Here is a 20,876-nt window from a genome sequence, read left to right on the forward strand (position 1 = left end):
AATACAGCAGATATCAGAACATTTAAAACCATGACTAGAGAGAGACTGTCAACGAATACAGCAGATATCAGAACATTTAAAACCATGACTAGAGAGAGACTGTCAACGAATACAGCAGATATCAGAACATTTAAAACCATGACTAGAGAGAGACTGTCAACGAATACAGCAGATATCAGAACATTTAAAACCATGACTAGAGAGAAACTGTCAACGAATACAGCAGATATCAGAACATTTAAAACCATGACTAGAGAGAGACTGTCAACGAATACAGCAGATATCAGAACATTTAAAACCATGACTAGAGAGAAACTGTCAACGAATACAGCAGATATCAGAACATTTAAAACCATGACTAGAGAGAGAATGTCAACGAATACAGCAGATATCAGAACATTTAAAACCATGACTAGAGAGAGACTGTCAACGAATACAGCAGATATCAGAACATTTAAAACCATGACTAGAGAGAGACTGTCAACGAATACAGCAGATATCAGAACATTTAAAACCATGACTAGAGAGAAACTGTCAACGAATACAGCAGATATCAGAACATTTAAAACCATGACTAGAGAGAAACTGTCAACGAATACAGCAGATATCAGAACATTTAAAACCATGACTAGAGAGAGACTGTCAACGAATACAGCAGATATCAGAACATTTAAAACCATGACTAGAGAGAGACTGTCAACGAATACAGCAGATATCAGAACATTTAAAACCATGACTAGAGAGAGACTGTCAACGAATACAGCAGATATCAGAACATTTAAAACCATGACTAGAGAGAGACTGTCAACGGATACAGCAAAGAGCTGCTGTTTTTATGAGTGACTCCATGTTTAAGTTCTTACTCAGCCCTGTCAACACTTTGTATTCAGCACTTTGTATTCAACACTTTGTATTCAACACTTTGTATTCAACACTTTGTATTCAACACTTTGTATTCAACACTTTGTATTCAACACTTTGTATTCAACACTTTGTATTCAACACTTTGTATTCAACACTTTGTATTCAACACTTTGTATTCAACACTTTGTATTCAACACTTTGTATTCAACACTTTGTATTCAACACTTTGTATTCAACACTTTGTATTCAACACTTTGTATTCAACACTTTTATAAGCCATAAAATGCATTTTCTTCCTATTTCCACTCAGCTCTGCAACAAGCAGTGCAGCAGTGATGAATGAGTAGGAAAGTGTATCTACAGGCTTGTTATTATTAGTGGCTTGGGTCTTTTTTAATATCAAGGAATATTTCACTTTCTCTGGTCATAGGAGTAACAACATGAATTTGTGCATGAGGTGGAAATAATGCTCTCTCCCTCTGCGACTTGAGTTTCGCCAACAGCTGGAAGAAGGTGTCCCTTTTTGGTCAGTTTCAGTGGCGGAACGGGAGAGCGGAGGGATGTTGAGAGACTGACCCTCAGTCTGCTGCTCTCTCCCTCCGCTGAGACTGACCCTCAGTCTGCTGCTCTCTCCCTCCGCTGAGACTGACCCTCAGTCTGCTGCTCTCTCCCTCTGCTGAGACTGACCCTCAGTCTGCTGCTCTCTCCCTTTGCTGAGACTGACCCTCAGTCTGCTGCTCTCTCCCTTTGCTGAGACTGACCCTCAGTCTGCTGCTCTCTCCCTCTGCTGAGACTGACCCTCAGTCTGCTGCTCTCTCCCTTTGCTGAGACTGACCCTCAGTCTGCTGCTCTCTCCCTCCGCTGAGACTGACCCTCAGTCTGCTGCTCTCTCCCTCCGCTGAGACTGACCATCAGATGCAGGCACCATCAGCCCAGTAAAATAAAAAGCAAATTATTTAAATGTCTGCTCACTCAGCTGTGCCTCACAAGTAATACAACAACAGATCTGTTACCGGTGTGATCATATAGCCTCATGTTTTTAATATATATTTTTTATGTCCCAAACTACAATGCATTGGCAGGGCAATTCAAGCAAAGCCAGTATGTGGTGATAATGTATTGGGCCTGTAGCCTACTGCACAAACCTCATTGCTACAGGGCTGTTTTTAATTGGTTAATGTTTCAAAGAAAAAAAGTTTAGCCTATTTAAAAAAAAAAAAAATTTGAGCGGTAGATCTCGGCTTGCATTTTGGCTCGGAAAGGGATCTTGACTCAGAAAAGGTTGGTGGCCACTGTTCTAGAGTTTTCCTTAACACTATCACAGTTTCCCTTTACTGTGGCAATTGTGATTGAATCAAGGCAATATTTGCCACTTTCAATGCAACATACTGAAACAAAATTTGGTTGTAGGCAGAAGCCAACGGAGTAGGATTCTATTGCATTGACATGAACGACTCAGCCCGTTATCTACACAGACTGCAGCATAACCAATCAGATCTGCAGTAGGCCTATATGCAAAAAGACCATTGCCATATATGGATCTGTGCCATTTTACGTTGAACTGGACTGTGTTTACAGCATGAGCGGTTGTGAGTAGATGCGCTTGTTTTGAGATCAAAGCGAGAGCTGCATGTAACCACGTGGGCACATTTTGTTCATATCCTTTGCTAGTTCCATTCTTTTACTTTGAGATTTGTGTGTATTGTGAAGTGTTAGATACTACTGCACTGTTGGAGCTAGGAACACAAGCATTTCGCTACACCTGCAATAACATCTGCTAAACATCTTTTTTAGTGGGGCAAAAAGTATTTAGTCAGCCACCAATTGTGCAAGTTCTCCCACTTTAAAAATATGAGAGAGGCCTGTAATTTTCATCATACTTACACTTCAACTATGACAGACAAAATTAGGAAAAAAAATCCAGAAAATCACATTGTAGGATTTTTTATGAATTTATTTGCAAATTATGGTGGAAAATAAGTATTTGGTCAATAACAAAAGTTTATCTCAATACTTTGTTATATACCCTTTGTTGGCAATGACAGAGGTCAAACGTTTTCTGTAAGTCTTCACAAGGTTTTCACACACTGTTGCTGGTATTTTGGCCCATTCCTCCATGCAGATCTCCTCTAGAGCAGTGATGTTTTGGGGCTGTTGCTGGGCAACACGGACTTTCAACTCCCTCCAAAGATTTTCTATGGGGTTGAGATCTGGAGACTGGCTAGGCCACTCCAGGACCTTGAAATGCTTCTTACAAAGCCATTCCTTCGTTGCCCGGGCGGTGTGTTTGGGATCATTGTCATGCTGAAAGACCCAGCCACGTTTCATCTTCAATACCCTTGCTGATGGAAGGAGGTTTTCACTCAAAATCTCACAATACATGGCCCCATTCATTCTTTCATTTACACGGATCAGTCATCCTGGTCCCTTTGCAGAAAAACAGCCCCAAAGCATAATGTTTCCACCCCATGCTTCACAGTAGGTATGGTGTTCTTTGGATGCAACTCAGCATTCTTTGTCCTCCAAACAAGACGAGTTGAGTTTTTACCAAAAAGTTATATTTTGGTTTCATCTGACCATATGACATTCTCCCAATCATCTTCTGGATCATCCAAATGCTCTCTAGCAAACTTCAGACGGGCCTGGACATGTACTGGCTTAAGCAGGGGGACACGTCTGGCACTGCAGGATTTGAGTCCCTGGCGGCGTAGTGTGTTATTGATGGTAGGCTTTGTTACTTTGGTCCCAGCTCTCTGCAGGTCATTCACTAGGTCCCCCCGTGTGGTTCTGGGATTTTTGCTCACCGTTCTTGTGATCATTTTGACCCCACAGGGTGAGATCTTGCGTGGAGCCCCAGATCGAGGGAGATTATCAGTGGTCTTGTATGTCTTCCATTTCCTAATAATTGCTCCCACAGTTGATTTCTTCAAACCAAGCTGCTTACCTATTGTAGATTCAGTCTTCCCAGCCTGGTGCAGGTCTACAATTTTGTTTCTGGTGTCCTTTGACAGATCTTTGGTCTTGGCCATAGTGGAGTTTAGAGTGTGACTGTTTGAGGTTGTGGACAGGTGTTTTTTATACTGATAACAAGTTCAAACTGGTGCCATTAATACAGGTAACGAGTGGAGGACAGAGGAGCCTCTTAAAGAAGTTACAGGTCTGTGAGAGCCAGAAATCTTGCTTGTTTGTAGGTGACCAAATACTTATTTTCCACCATAATTTGCAAATAAATTCATTACAAATCCTACATTGTGATTTTCTGGATTTTTTTCCCTCATTTTGTCTGTCATAGTTGAAGTGTATTAGCCCAGTTATAGATTGTTTGTAGACAGCATAAACAAACCTCCGCCTAAACATCAGTGCCACAGATAACTTCCACAAAGCTGTGAACGATCTGAGAAACAAGAAGGGCTTTCTATGCCATCAAAAGGAACATACAATTCGCCATACCAATTAGGATCTGGCTAAAAATACTTGAATCAGTTATACAATCCATTGAATCCAAACATTCACAAAATGGGACAAACACCAAATTGAGACTCTGCACACAGAATTCAGTAACAATATCCTCTGTGTACAACGTAGAACACCAAATAATGCATGCAGAGCAGAATTAGGCCGATACCCACTAATTATCAAAATCCAGAAAAGAGCCGTTAAATTCTACAACCACCTAAAAGGAAGCGATTCCCAAACCTTCCATAACAAAGCCATCACCTACAGAGAGATGAACCTGGAAAAGAGTCCCGTAAGCAAGCTGGTCCTGAGGCTCTGTTCACAAACAGACCCCACAGAACCCCAGGACAGCAACACAATTAGACACAACCAAATCATGAGAAAACAAAAAGAGAATTACTTGACACATTGGAAAAATTTCACAAAAAAACAGAGCAAACTATAATGCTATTTGGCCCTACACAGAGAGTACACAGTGGCAGAATACCTCACCACTGTGACCGACCCAAACTTAAGCACAGCTTTGACTATGTACAGACTCAGTGAGCATAGCCTTGCTATTGAGAGAGGCTGCTGTAGGCAAACCTGGCTCTGAAGAGAAGACAGGCTATGTGCTCACTGTCCACAAAATGAGGTGGAAACTGAGCTGCACTTCCTAACCTCCTGCCAAATGCGTGACCATATTAGAGAGACATATTTCCCTCAGATTACACAGACCTACAAGGAATTCGAAAAACAAATCAAATTTTCATAAACTCCCATATCTATATATATCTATATACATATCATATCTATTATACTCCCATATCTATTACCACAGTGTACCATCACAGCAGCAAAATGTGTGACCTGTTGCCACAAGAAAAGGGCAACCAGTGAAGAACAAACACCATTGTAAATACAACCCATATTTATTTATTTTTCCTTTAACTATTTGCACATAATGAACTTTTGTGAGTGTAATGTTTACTGTTCATTTTTGTATTGTTTTATTTGACTTTTGTTTATCTATTCCACTTGCTTTAGCAATGTGAACATGTTTCCCATGCCAATACACCCCTTAGAGAGAGGCAGTGAGAGAGAAAGAGGGAGGGAGAGAGGAAGAGGCAGTGAGAGAGAAAGAGGGAGAGGGAGAGGAAGGGTGGCAGAGGGAGATGGAAGGAACTGATTGAGTAAAAGAGAAAAACCATTAGAAAGCTGAGATGTAATATTTAGGAGTAAAAACAGTGATAAGAGAGAGAGAGGAGAGAAGACCAACATCCATGTGACGTTCATCACACATCTTACAGACATTCATCTGGTGAGCTACAAGGGTTACAGGGGAGATGGACACTAAGGAACACTGGATCTAAGTGTGTGAGTGGTTCCTGACCCCCCCCCCCCTCTTTCCTCCCCAGGATCGAGGGGTCAGTCCTGGGTTCAGTTCCAGCGTCGAGCCCTGAGCCTCCCTCCCAACTCGTCCTACAGCAATCTCACTGCCCTGCTGACTGTGGCCAATAACCCCAGCCACATCCAGCACTTCCCCTACCTACAGGGCCTGGGGGGCAACGGAACAGGTACCTCCACTGGGACTGGGACAGACTGGGACCAGACTTAGGTGGAATACACTCTTGGTACCATTCCATTGGTACCGTTGTATCCGACAAACTAAATAAAGTATTTGACATGTGGATGAGGGGTGGATGGGGTGAAGGGAGGAGGGGGATGAAGGGTGGGTGGGGGATGAGGGGTGGGTGGGATAGAAGACATGAGGGGCTGGTGGGGAGTGTGTGGTGAAGGGATGGATGAGGGGTAAGTGGGTGGGTGGAGAGGGGTGGGTGGGCGGGTGGGGTCAAGGGAGGGATCAGGGGAGGGTGGGGTGAAGGTGGGAGGGTAGGGGTGGGATGTGGTGGAGGGAGGAAAGAGGAGTGGGTGTGGGGAAGTGAGGGGTGGATGTGAATAAACACTACACCTCTCCTCTCACCACCTCTCCTCTCTCCCTCCCTCTCACTACACCTCTCTCTCTCACTACATACACCTCTCCTCTCTCTCTCCCTCTCACTACATACACTTCTCCTCTCTCTCCCTCTCACTACATACACCTCTCCTCTCTCTCTCCCTCTCACTACATACACCTCTCCTCTCTCTCTCCCTCTCACTACATCTTCTCTCTCTCTCCCTCTCACTACACCTCTCCTCTCTCTCTCCCTCTCACTACATACACCTCTCCTCTCTCTCTCCCTCTCACTACATACACCTCTCCTCTCTCTCTCCCTCTCACTACATACACCTCTCCTCTCTCTCTCCCTCTCACTACATACACCTCTCCTCTCTCTCTCCCTCTCACTACACCTCTCCTCTCTCTCTCCCTCTCACTACACCTCTCCTCTTTCTCTCTCCCTCTCACTACACCGCTCCTCTCTCTCTCTCCCTCTCACTACACCTCTCCTCTCTCTCCCTCACTACATACACCTCTCCCCTCTCTCTCCCTCACTACATACACCTCTCCTCTCTCTCTCCCTCACTACATACACCTCTCCTCTCTCTCTCCCTCTCACTACATACACCTCTCCTCTCTCTCCCTCTCACTACATACACCTCTCCTCTCTCTCTCCCTCTCACTACATACACCTCTCCTCTCTCTCTCCCTCTCACTACATACACCTCTCCTCTCTCTCTCCCTCTCACTACATACACCTCTCCTCTCCTCTCTCTCTCCCTCTCACTACATACACCTCTCCTCTCTCTCTCCCTCTCACTACATACACCTCTCCTCTCTCTCTCCCTCTCACTACAACTCTCTCTCTCCCTCTCACTACACCTCTCCTCTCTCCCTCCCTCTCACTACCTCTCCTCTCTCTCTCACTACCTCCTCTCTCTCACTACACCTCTCCTCTCTCGCCCTCACTACATACACCTCTCCTCTCTCTCTCCCTCTCACTACATACACCTCTCCTCTCTCTCTCACTACCTCTCCTCTCTCTCTCACTACCTCTCCTCTCTCTCTCACTACCTCTCCTCTCTCTCTCACTACACCTCTCCTCTCTCTCTCACTACACCTCTCCTCTCTCTCACTACACCTCTCCTCTCTCTCCCTCTCACTACATACACCTCTCCTCTCTCTCTCTCCCTCTCACTGCACCTCTCCTCTCTCTCCCTCTCACTGCACCTCTCCTCTCTCTCCCTCTCTTTCACTGTACCTCTCTCCCTCTCTCACTACACCTATCCTCTCTCTCTCTCTCACTACACCTCTCCTCTCTCTCACTACATACACCTCTCCTCTCTCTCCCTCTCTCTCACTACACCTCTCCTCTCTCTCCCTCTCTCTCACTACACCTCTCCTCTCCCTCTCTCCTCTCTCCCTCCCTCTCCGCTCTCCCTCACTACCTCTCCTCTCTCTCTCACTACCTCTCCTCTCTCTCACTACCTCTCCTCTCTCTCACTACCTCTCCTCTCTCTCTCACTACACCTCTCCTCTCTCTCACTACACCTCTCCTCTCTCTCCCTCTCACTACATACACCTCTCCTCTCTCTCCCTCTCACTGCACCTCTCCTCTCTCTCCCTCTCACTACACCTCTCCTCTCTCTCTCCCTCTCACTACATACACCTCTCCCCTCTCTCCCTCTCACTACATACACCTCTCCCCTCTCTCCCTCTCACTACATACACCTCTCCCCTCTCTCCCTCTCACTACATACACCTCTCCTCTCTCTCTCCCTCTCACTACATACACCTCTCCTCTCTCTCTCTCCCTCTCACTACACCTCTCCTCTCTCTCTCCCTCTCACTACACCTCTCCTCTCTCTCTCTCCCTCTCACTACACCTCTCTCTCTCCCTCTCACTACCTCTCCTCTCTCTCTCACTACCTCTCCTCTCTCTCTCACTACCTCTCCTCTCTCTCACTACACCTCTCCTCTCTCTCACTACACCTCTCCTCTCTCGCCCTCTCACTACATACACCTCTCCTCTCTCTCTCCCTCTCACTACATACACCTCTCCTTTCTCTCTCACTACCTCTCCTCTCTCTCTCACTACCTCTCCTCTCTCTCTCACTACACCTCTCCTCTCTCTCCCTCTCACTACATACACCTCTCCTCTCTCTCTCTCTCCCTCTCACTGCACCTCTCCTCTCTCTCTCCCTCTCACTGCACCTCTCCTCTCTCTCCCTCTCACTGCACCTCTCCTCTCTCTCCCTCTCTCTCACTGTACCTCTCCTCTCTCTCCCTCTCTCTCACTGTACCTCTCTCCCTCTCTCACTACACCTCTCCTCTCTCTCTCTCTCACTACACCTCTCCTCTCTCTCACTACATACACCTCTCCTCTTTCTCCCTCTCTCTCACTACACCTCTCCTCTCTCTCCCTCCCTCTCACTGCACCTCTCCTCTCTCTCTCCCTCCCTCCTCTCTCCCTCCCTCTCCTCCCTCCCTCTCCTCCCTCCCTCCCTCCCTCCCTCTCCCTCTCCTCCCTCTCTCCCTTCCTCTCACTACACCTCTCCTATCTCCCTCCCTCTCACTACACCTCTCCTCTCTCCCTCCCTCTCACTACACCTCTCCTCTCTCCCTCCCTCTCACTACACCTCTCCTCTCTCCCTCCCTCTCACTACACCTCTCCTCTCTCACTACACCTCTCCTCTCTCTCTCCCTCTCACTACACCTCTCCCTCTCATTACACCTCTCCCTCTCACTCCCTCTCATTACACCTCTCCTCTCGCACTCCCTCTCACTACACCTCTCTTTTGGCTCTCCTCTTCTCCTCTAACAGGAAGTGAGCGTAGGTTTGAGCTGACTCCAGTGGCGGCCATCTCTGTCCACCTATTTGCCAGTGAGGGGGTGGAGCTCCAGGTGAACTGCCCAATCAGCATCTCCATCTCTCTACCGGCCAATTGCGGCCTGAAGGAGAACCAACACATCCCAGCCTGGAGGTTTGACCCCAGTCTAGGTGAGTACACAAACACACAGCTTTTCAGTTTTTCTGAGCAGGGAGCAGAATTCCTCCCCTCGGAACCTCTAATCAGTAGGGTAAGGTACATGTTGTGTGTGTCTACCCTTCTGCATCCTTCATCAGTGGGATCTATGTTTCCTGAAAGTTGATGGGATGTGTGTATCTCAGTCAGGCTGGGAAATGCATCACTACATACTTTTTTTTAAAGGAACTGGGAGGAAAAACCGTACCAGAGTGCAACACACACACACACACACACACACTGTACAGTGAGACGGGAGATTACAGTGTGGCAGAGTTATGAATGGAATAATTGAGAACTTTATAAAAGATTATCTGACATATTATTGGACGTAACGCACCGTATTAAAACACAATACTTCTTGTTCCTGATTACATCCACATCACAAGATTGGTTAGGAAATGTAGCCTAACCTGTTTGGAAATCCCTCCCTCCCCAGATCAGTAGAGGTGTAGTCAGCCGTAGATCATTGACTCAGACAGCAGTGGAGTGATTTAGGAGGGTAGCCAGAGTAGTGCTTGAACCAGTCAAGCTGAGGTACACACACACACACACACACACAGATATACACATAGGTGTAAACAATCACACACTGTACTGTACCGAGCCCAACACAGCCATGTTCTCCTGAGGAGTCAACTCTCTCACTGGGTGACCCTTTACATGATTGACATTGAAAGCCACTGTTCCCAGGATGCCTTATAGTCAGAGGGTATGTAGCCTTGTGTCAATACACGCACACTGTATGGGATTAATATTTCCCAGAAACAGACACCTTTGGTCCTCTGTGTTTCAGTCCACCGTTTCCCTAGCAACCCCCAAATAACAAACCTAACAGACCTGGGGCTTTAATTGAGTTTCTCCAGTGACCAGTTTGTGTGTGTGTGTGTGCGTGTGCGAGCGAGTGTGTTTGAGATTTCTCCAGAAATATTTCTGCCTGATCATTCTTTCTCCACACAAAGAAGCCAATGTTAGGAGGGACTGTGTTGTTGTCTAGGCTTGCACATGGAGAGGGGATAACACACACCAACTCTCACACACACACACACACCAACTCTCACACACACACACCAACTCTCACACACACACACCAACTCTCACAGACGCATACACACACCAACTCTCACACACACACACACCAACTCTCACACACACACACCAACTCTCATACACACACACACCAACTCTCACAGATGCATACACACACCAACTCTCTCACACACACACACACACACACACACACACCAACTCTTTCGCTCACACACACACACCAACTCTCACACAGACAAACAGATGCTTGAGCACACACACAGCAACTCGCGCACACACACACAGAATATTGAGCACACAGACACACACAAACTCTCACACACAGACGCTTGAGCACACACACACCAACTCTCACACAGACACACAGATGCTTGAGCATACAGACCCACACAAACTCTCACACACAGATGCTTGAGCAAAAGACACACACAGACTTGGTTAAACCTGTTCTGCTAGTTTAACTGACAGCATGTATTTTGTTCTGTGATGTTGTGGAGTACTGAGCTGAATGATGTCACATACTGTTAGAAAGGAGCTGGTTTACCTCTGTGTGTTTATGATGTAAATACCATCCAGTTAATGATGTAACTACCATCCAGACTCAATACATTACAGAGAGGAGTTAATGATGTAATAGATTACAGAGAGGAGTTAATAATGATGTCAATACATTACAGAGAGGAGTTAATGATGTCAATACATTACAGAGAGGAGTAATAATGTCAATACATTACAGAGAGGAGTTAATGATGTCAATACATTACAGAGAGGAGTAATAATGTCAATACATTACAGAGAGGAGTTAATGATGTCAATACATTACAGAGAGGAGTTAATGATGTCGATACATTACAGAGAGGAGTTAATGATGTCAATACATTACAGAGAGGAGTAATAATGTCAATACATTACAGAGAGGAGTTAATGATGACAATACATTACAGAGAGGAGTTAATGATGTCAATACATTACAGAGAGGAGTTAATGATGTCGATACATTACAGAGAGGAGTTAATGATGTCAATACATTACAGAGAGGAGTTAATGATGTCAATACATTACAGAGAGGAGTTAATGATGTCAATACATTACAGAGAGGAGTTAATGATGTCAATACATTACAGAGAGGAGTTAATGATGTCAATACATTACAGAGAGGAGTTAATGATGTCGATACATTACAGAGAGGAGTTAATGATGTCAATACATTACAGAGAGGAGTTAATGATGACAATACATTACAGAGAGGAGTTAATGATGTCAATACATTACAGAGAGGAGTTAATGATGTCAATACATTACAGAGAGGAGTTAATGATGTCAATACATTACAGAGAGGAGTTAATGATGTCAATACATTACAGAGAGGAGTTAATGATGTCAATACATTACAGAGAGGAGTTAATGATGTCGATACATTACAGAGAGGAGTTAATGATGTCAATACATTACAGAGAGGAGTTAATGATGCCAATACATTACAGAGAGGAGTTAAGGATGCCAATACATTACAGAGAGGAGTTAATGATGTCCATACATTACAGAGAGGAGTTAATGATGCCAATACATTACAGAGAGGAGTTAATGATGTCAATACATTACAGAGAGGAGTTAAGGATGCCAATACATTACAGAGAGGAGTTAATGATGTCAATACATTACAGAGAGGAGTTAATGATGTCAATACATTACAGAGAGGAGTTAATGATGTCAATACATTACAGAGAGGAGTTAATGATGTCCATACATTACAGAGAGGAGTTAATGATGTCCATACATTACAGAGAGGAGTTAATGATGTCCATACATTACAGAGAGGAGTTAATGATGTCAATACATTACAGAGAGGAGTTAATGATGTCAATACATTACAGAGAGGAGTTAATGATGCCAATACATTACAGAGAGGAGTTAATGATGTCAATACATTACACAGAGGAGTTAATGATGTCAATACATTACAGAGAGGAGTTAATGATGTCAATCCATTACAGAGAAGAGTTAATGGTGTCAATACATTACAGAGAGGAGTTAATGATGTCAATACATTACAGAGAGGAGTTAATAATGATGTCAATACATTACAGAGAGGAGTTAATGATGTCAATACATTACAGAGAGGAGTTAATGATGTCCATACATTACAGAGAGGAGTTAATAATGATGTCAATACATTACAGAGAGGAGTTAATGATGTCAATACATTACAGAGAAGAGTTAATGATGTCAATATATTACAGAGAGGAGTTAATGATGCCAATACATTACAGAGAGGAGTTAATGATGCCAATACATTACAGAGAGGAGTTAATGATGTCAATATATTACAGACAGGAGTTAATGATGTCAATACATTACAGAGAGGAGTTAATGATGTCAATACATTACAGAGAAGAGTTAATGATGTAATTACCATCCAGACTCAATACATTACAGAGAGGAGTTAATGATGTCAATTTATTACAGAGAGGAGTTAATGATGTCAATACATTACAGAGAGGAGTTAATGATGCCAATACATTACAGAGAGGAGTTAATGATGTCAATATATTACACAGAGGAGTTAATGATGTCAATACATTACAGAGAGGAGTTTATTTTTATTTCACCTTTATTTAACCAGGTAGGCAAGTTGAGAACAAGTTCTCATTTACAATTGCGACCAGGCCAAGATAAAGCAAAGCAGTTTGACACATACAACGACAGAGTTACACATGGAGTAAAACAAACACACAGTCAATAATACAGTATAAACAAGTCTATATACAATGTGAGCAAATGAAGTCAGATAAGGGAGGTAAAGGCAAAAAAAGGCCTTGGTGGCAAAGTAAATACAATATAGCAAGTAAAACACTGGAATGGTAGATCTGCAGTGGAAGAATGTGCAAAGTAGAAATAAAAATAATGGGGTGCAAAGGAGCAAAATAAATAAATGAATTAAATACAGTAGGGAAAGAGGTAGTTGTTTGGGCTAAATTATAGGTGGGCTATGTACAGGTGCAGTAATCTGTGAGCTGCTCTGACAGTTGGTGCTTAAAGCTAGTGAGGGAGATAAGTGTTTCCAGTTTCAGAGATTTTTGTAGTTCGTTCCAGTCATTGGCAGCAGAGAACTGGAAAGAGAGGCGGCCAAAGAAAGAATTGGTTTTGGGGGTGACTAGAGAGATGTACCCGCTGGAGCATGTGCTACAGGTGGGAGATGCTATGGTGACCAGCGAGCTGAGATAAGGGGGGACTTTACCTAGCAGGGTCTTGTAGATGACATGGAGCCAGTAGGTTTGGCGATGAGTATGAGGGCCAGCCAACGAGAGCGTACAGGTCGCAATGGTGGGTAGAATATGGGGCTTTGGTGACAAAACGGATTGCACTGTGATAGACTGCATCCAATTTGTTGAGTAGGGTATTGGAGGCTATTTTGTAAATGACATCGCCAAAATCGAGGATTGGTAGGATGGTCAGTTTTACAAGGGTATGTTTGGCAGCATGAGTGAAGGATGCTTTGTTGTGAAATAGGAAGCCAATTCTAGATTTAACTTTGGATTGGAGATGTTTGATATGGGTCTGGAAGGAGAGTTTACAGTCTAACCAGACACCTAAGTATTTGTAGTTAATGATGTAATTAATGAGTTAATGATGTAATTACCATCCAGACTCAATACATTACAGAGAGGAGTTAATGATGTCGATACATTACAGAGAAGAGTTAATGATGTCAATACATTACAGAGAGGAGTTAATGATGTCGATACATTACAGAGAGGAGTTAATAATGATGTCAATACATTACAGAGAGGAGTTAATGATGTCGATACATTACAGAGAGGAGTTAATAATGATGTCAACAATACATTACAGAGAGGAGTTAATGATGTCCATACATTACAGAGAGGAGTTAATGATGTCCATACATTACAGAGAGGAGTTAATGATGTCCATACATTACAGAGAGGAGTTAATGATGTCCATACATTACAGAGAAGAGTTAATGATGTCAATACATTACAGAGAGGAGTTAATGATGCCAATACATTACAGAGAGGAGTTAATGATGTCAATACATTACAGAGAGGAGTTAAGGATGCCAATACATTACAGAGAGGAGTTAATAATGATGTCAATACATTACAGAGAGGAGTTAATGATGTCCATACATTACAGAGAGGAGTTAATAATGATGTCAATACATTACAGAGAGGAGTTAATGATGTCAATACATTACAGAGAGGAGTTAATGATGTCAATACATTACAGAGAGGAGTTAATGATGTCAATACATTACAGAGAGGAGTTAATGATGCCAATACATTACAGAGAGGAGTTAATGATGTCAATACATTACAGAGAGGAGTTAATGATGCCAATACATTACAGAGAGGAGTTAATGATGTCCATACATTACAGAGAGCAGTTAATGATGTCAATACATTACAGAGAGGAGTTAATGATGCCAATACATTACAGAGAGGAGTTTATGATGTCAATACATTACAGAGAGGAGTTAATGATGTCCATACATTACAGAGAGGAGTTAATGATGTCAATACATTACAGAGAGGAGTTAATGATGTCCATACATTACAGAGAGGAGTTAATGATGTCCATACATTACAGAGAGGAGTTAATGATGTCAATACATTACAGAGAGGAGTTAATGATGTCCATACATTACAGAGAGGAGTTAATGATGTCAATACATTACAGAGAGGAGTTAATGATGTCAATACATTACAGAGAGGAGTTAATGATGTCAATACATTACAGAGAAGAGTTAATGATGTCAATATATTACAGAGAGGAGTTAATGATGCCAATACATTACAGAGAGGAGTTAATGATGCCAATACATTACAGAGAGGAGTTAATGATGTCAATATATTACAGAGAGGAGTTAATGATGTCAATACATTACAGAGAGGAGTTAATGATGTCAATACATTACAGAGAGGAGTTAATGATGCCAATACATTACAGAGAGGAGTTAATGATGTCAATATATTACAGAGAGGAGTTAATGATGCCAATACATTACAGAGAGGAGTTAATAATGATGTCAATACATTACAGAGAGGAGTTAATGATGTCCATACATTACAGAGAGAAGTTAATGATGCCAATACATTACAGAGAGGAGTTAATGATGTCAATACATTACAGAGAGGAGTTAATGATGCCAATACATTACAGAGAGGAGTTAATGATGCCAATACATTACAGAGAGGAGTTAATGATGCCAATACATTACAGATAGGAGTTAATGATGTCAATACATTACAGAGAGGAGTTAATGATGTCAATACATTACAGAGAGGAGTTAATGATGTCAATACATTACAGAGAGGAGTTAATGATGCCAATACATTACAGAGAGGAGTTAATGATGTCAATACATTACAGAGAGGAGTTTATTTTTATTTCACCTTTATTTAACCAGGTAGGCAAGTTGAGAACAAGTTCTCATTTACAATTGCGACCAGGCCAAGATAAAGCAAAGCAGTTTGACACATACAACGACAGAGTTACACATGGAGTAAAACAAACACACAGTCAATAATACAGTATAAACAAGTCTATATACAATGTGAGCAAATGAAGTCAGATAAGGGAGGTAAAGGCAAAAAAAGGCCTTGGTGGCAAAGTAAATACAATATAGCAAGTAAAACACTGGAATGGTAGATCTGCAGTGGAAGAATGTGCAAAGTAGAAATAAAAATAATGGGGTGCAAAGGAGCAAAATAAATAAATGAATTAAATACAGTAGGGAAAGAGGTAGTTGTTTGGGCTAAATTATAGGTGGGCTATGTACAGGTGCAGTAATCTGTGAGCTGCTCTGACAGTTGGTGCTTAAAGCTAGTGAGGGAGATAAGTGTTTCCAGTTTCAGAGATTTTTGTAGTTCGTTCCAGTCATTGGCAGCAGAGAACTGGAAAGAGAGGCGGCCAAAGAAAGAATTGGTTTTGGGGGTGACTAGAGAGATGTACCCGCTGGAGCATGTGCTACAGGTGGGAGATGCTATGGTGACCAGCGAGCTGAGATAAGGGGGGACTTTACCTAGCAGGGTCTTGTAGATGACATGGAGCCAGTAGGTTTGGCGATGAGTATGAGGGCCAGCCAACGAGAGCGTACAGGTCGCAATGGTGGGTAGAATATGGGGCTTTGGTGACAAAACGGATTGCACTGTGATAGACTGCATCCAATTTGTTGAGTAGGGTATTGGAGGCTATTTTGTAAATGACATCGCCAAAATCGAGGATTGGTAGGATGGTCAGTTTTACAAGGGTATGTTTGGCAGCATGAGTGAAGGATGCTTTGTTGTGAAATAGGAAGCCAATTCTAGATTTAACTTTGGATTGGAGATGTTTGATATGGGTCTGGAAGGAGAGTTTACAGTCTAACCAGACACCTAAGTATTTGTAGTTAATGATGTAATTAATGAGTTAATGATGTAATTACCATCCAGACTCAATACATTACAGAGAGGAGTTAATGATGTCGATACATTACAGAGAAGAGTTAATGATGTCAATACATTACAGAGAGGAGTTAATGATGTCGATACATTACAGAGAGGAGTTAATAATGATGTCAATACATTACAGAGAGGAGTTAATGATGTCGATACATTACAGAGAGGAGTTAATAATGATGTCAACAATACATTACAGAGAGGAGTTAATGATGTCCATACATTACAGAGAGGAGTTAATGATGTCCATACATTACAGAGAGGAGTTAATGATGTCCATACATTACAGAGAGGAGTTAATGATGTCCATACATTACAGAGAAGAGTTAATGATGTCAATACATTACAGAGAGGAGTTAATGATGCCAATACATTACAGAGAGGAGTTAATGATGTCAATACATTACAGAGAGGAGTTAAGGATGCCAATACATTACAGAGAGGAGTTAATAATGATGTCAATACATTACAGAGAGGAGTTAATGATGTCCATACATTACAGAGAGGAGTTAATAATGATGTCAATACATTACAGAGAGGAGTTAATGATGTCAATACATTACAGAGAGGAGTTAATGATGTCAATACATTACAGAGAGGAGTTAATGATGTCAATACATTACAGAGAGGAGTTAATGATGCCAATACATTACAGAGAGGAGTTAATGATGTCAATACATTACAGAGAGGAGTTAATGATGCCAATACATTACAGAGAGGAGTTAATGATGTCCATACATTACAGAGAGCAGTTAATGATGTCAATACATTACAGAGAGGAGTTAATGATGCCAATACATTACAGAGAGGAGTTTATGATGTCAATACATTACAGAGAGGAGTTAATGATGTCCATACATTACAGAGAGGAGTTAATGATGTCAATACATTACAGAGAGGAGTTAATGATGTCCATACATTACAGAGAGGAGTTAATGATGTCCATACATTACAGAGAGGAGTTAATGATGTCAATACATTACAGAGAGGAGTTAATGATGTCCATACATTACAGAGAGGAGTTAATGATGTCAATACATTACAGAGAGGAGTTAATGATGTCCATACATTACAGAGAGGAGTTAATGATGTCCATACATTACAGAGAGGAGTTAATGATGTCAATACATTACAGAGAGGAGTTAATGATGTCCATACATTACAGAGAGGAGTTAATGATGTCAATACATTACAGAGAGGAGTTAATGATGTCAATACATTACAGAGAGGAGTTAATGATGTCCATACATTACAGAGAGGAGTTAATGATGTCAATACATTACAGAGAGGAGTTAATGATGTCAATACATTACAGAGAGGAGTTAATGATGTCAATACATTACAGAGAAGAGTTAATGATGTCAATATATTACAGAGAGGAGTTAATGATGCCAATACATTACAGAGAGGAGTTAATGATGCCAATACATTACAGAGAGGAGTTAATGATGTCAATATATTACAGAGAGGAGTTAATGATGTCAATACATTACAGAGAGGAGTTAATGATGTCAATACATTACAGAGAGGAGTTAATGATGTCCATACATTACAGAGAGGAGTTAATGATGTCAATACATTACAGAGAGGAGTTAATGATGTCCATACATTACAGAGAGGAGTTAATGATGTCCATACATTACAGAGAGGAGTTAATGATGTCAATACATTACAGAGAGGAGTTAATGATGTCCATACATTACAGAGAGGAGTTAATGATGTCAATACATTACAGAGAGGAGTTAATGATGTCAATACATTACAGAGAGGAGTTAATGATGTCCATACATTACAGAGAGGAGTTAATGATGTCAATACATTACAGAGAGGAGTTAATGATGTCAATACATTACAGAGAGGAGTTAATGATGTCAATACATTACAGAGAAGAGTTAATGATGTCAATATATTACAGAGAGGAGTTAATGATGCCAATACATTACAGAGAGGAGTTAATGATGCCAATACATTACAGAGAGGAGTTAATGATGTCAATATATTACAGAGAGGAGTTAATGATGTCAATACATTACAGAGAGGAGTTAATGATGTCAATACATTACAGAGAGGAGTTAATGATGCCAATACATTACAGAGAGGAGTTAATGATGTCAATATATTACAGAGAGGAGTTAATGATGCCAATACATTACAGAGAGGAGTTAATAATGATGTCAATACATTACAGAGAGGAGTTAATGATGTCCATACATTACAGAGAGAAGTTAATGATGCCAATACATTACAGAGAGGAGTTAATGATGTCAATACATTACAGAGAGGAGTTAATGATGCCAATACATTACAGAGAGGAGTTAATGATGCCAATACATTACAGAGAGGAGTTAATGATGCCAATACATTACAGATAGGAGTTAATGATGTCAATACATTACAGAGAGGAGTTAATGATGTCAATACATTACAGAGAGGAGTTAATGATGTCAATACATTACAGAGAGGAGTTAATGATGCCAATACATTACAGAGAGGAGTTAATGATGTCAATACATTACAGAGAGGAGTTAATGATGCCAATACATTACAGAGAGGAGTTAATGATGTCCATACATTACAGAGAGGAGTTAATGATGTCAATACATTACAGAGAGGAGTTAATGATGCCAATACATTACAGAGAGGAGTTTATGATGTCAATACATTACAGAGAGGAGTTAATGATGTCCATACATTACAGAGAGGAGTTAATGATGTCCATACATTACAGAGAGGAGTTAATGATGTCCATACATTACAGAGAGGAGTTAATGATGTCAATACATTACAGAGAGGAGTTAATGATGTCCATACATTACAGAGAGGAGTTAATGATGTCCATACATTACAGAGAGGAGTTAATGATGTCCATACATTACAGAGAGGAGTTAATGATGTCAATACATTACAGAGAGGAGTTAATGATGTCCATACATTACAGAGAGGAGTTAATGATGTCAATACATTACAGAGAGGAGTTAATGATGTCCATACATTACAGAGAGGAGTTAATGATGTCCATACATTACAGAGAGGAGTTAATGATGTCAATACATTACAGAGAGGAGTTAATGATGTCCATACATTACAGAGAGGAGTTAATGATGTCAATACATTACAGAGAGGAGTTAATGATGTCCATACATTACAGAGAGGGGTTAATGATGTCAATACATTACAGAGAGGAGTTAATGATGTCCATACATTACAGAGAGGAGTTAATGATGTCAATACATTACAGAGAGGAGTTAATGATGTCAATACATTAGAGAGGAGTTAATGATGTCCATACATTACAGAGAGGAGTTAATGATGTCGATACATTACAGAGAGGAGTTAATGATGTCCATACATTACAGAGAGGAGTTAATGATGTCAATACATTACAGAGAGGAGTTAATGATGTCCATACATTACAGAGAGGAGTTAATGATGTCCATACATTACAGAGAGGAGTTAATGATGTCCATACATTACAGAGAGGAGTTAATGATGCCAATACCATCCAGTTCAAATCTGAACAGAGTTCATGATGACGTTCCTACAAATTCTCACAAAGGACTTGTACTAATGTAAAGGTGACCAGTATTGACTCTGTGTGCATGCTTGCGTGTGTTTGTGTGTGTGTACATATGTGTGTGTGTGATGCCTTACGGCCAGAGGATACAATACACTGATGTAAAAGGTCATCCAGTGAGAGTTGACTCCTCAAGAGGACAGGGCTGTGCTGGGTTGGGCTGTTTCTGTGCTTAGCTGTGCTTGGTCCATGGGGATCGATGACGACTGTGTGTGTGAGGGAGGCGAAGCGCTTCATAAAGATGCTGAGTCACAGGCATTTCTCTCCTTCTCTTGTTTCTCTCTCCCCCTCCCTGTACATTAGTTCTTCCCTTCTAATTGGGTTGCATCAGATCATCTATAATAGACAGAGAATCCCCTGCAGAGACCACTACTGCACTGTCATAGCCCCTCTCATACACAGATCTTGGATCAGCCTACATACCACAAATCCTTATCATACCAATGGTGACAAATAAAAACGGACATTAGATCGTTGTCCAGGCCGTGTTACATCATCTTACACAATGACTGTGTCTGGCTATGTTATGA

The 20,876-nt window shown here is 41.6% G+C and overlaps 1 protein-coding gene across 2 annotated transcripts in view; it reads left to right on the top strand.

Moving 5' to 3' along the window:
• Positions 1-20,876, top strand: part of LOC110520771 (protein FAM171A1) — a 47,250-nt gene that overhangs the window by 20,304 nt on the left and 6,070 nt on the right. For both annotated transcript variants that reach the window (XM_036967158.2, XM_090223179.1), the window contains 2 exons: positions 5,718-5,876; positions 9,063-9,239. In XM_036967158.2, the coding sequence (XP_036823053.2) occupies positions 5,718-5,876; positions 9,063-9,239 (336 nt within the window). The remainder of the gene's footprint in view (positions 1-5,717; positions 5,877-9,062; positions 9,240-20,876) is intronic.

This window comes from Oncorhynchus mykiss, chromosome 3 (genome assembly GCF_057628025.1).
Source record: "Oncorhynchus mykiss isolate SJ-2025 chromosome 3, ASM5762802v1, whole genome shotgun sequence".
NCBI classification, from domain to species: Eukaryota; Metazoa; Chordata; class Actinopteri; order Salmoniformes; family Salmonidae; genus Oncorhynchus; species Oncorhynchus mykiss.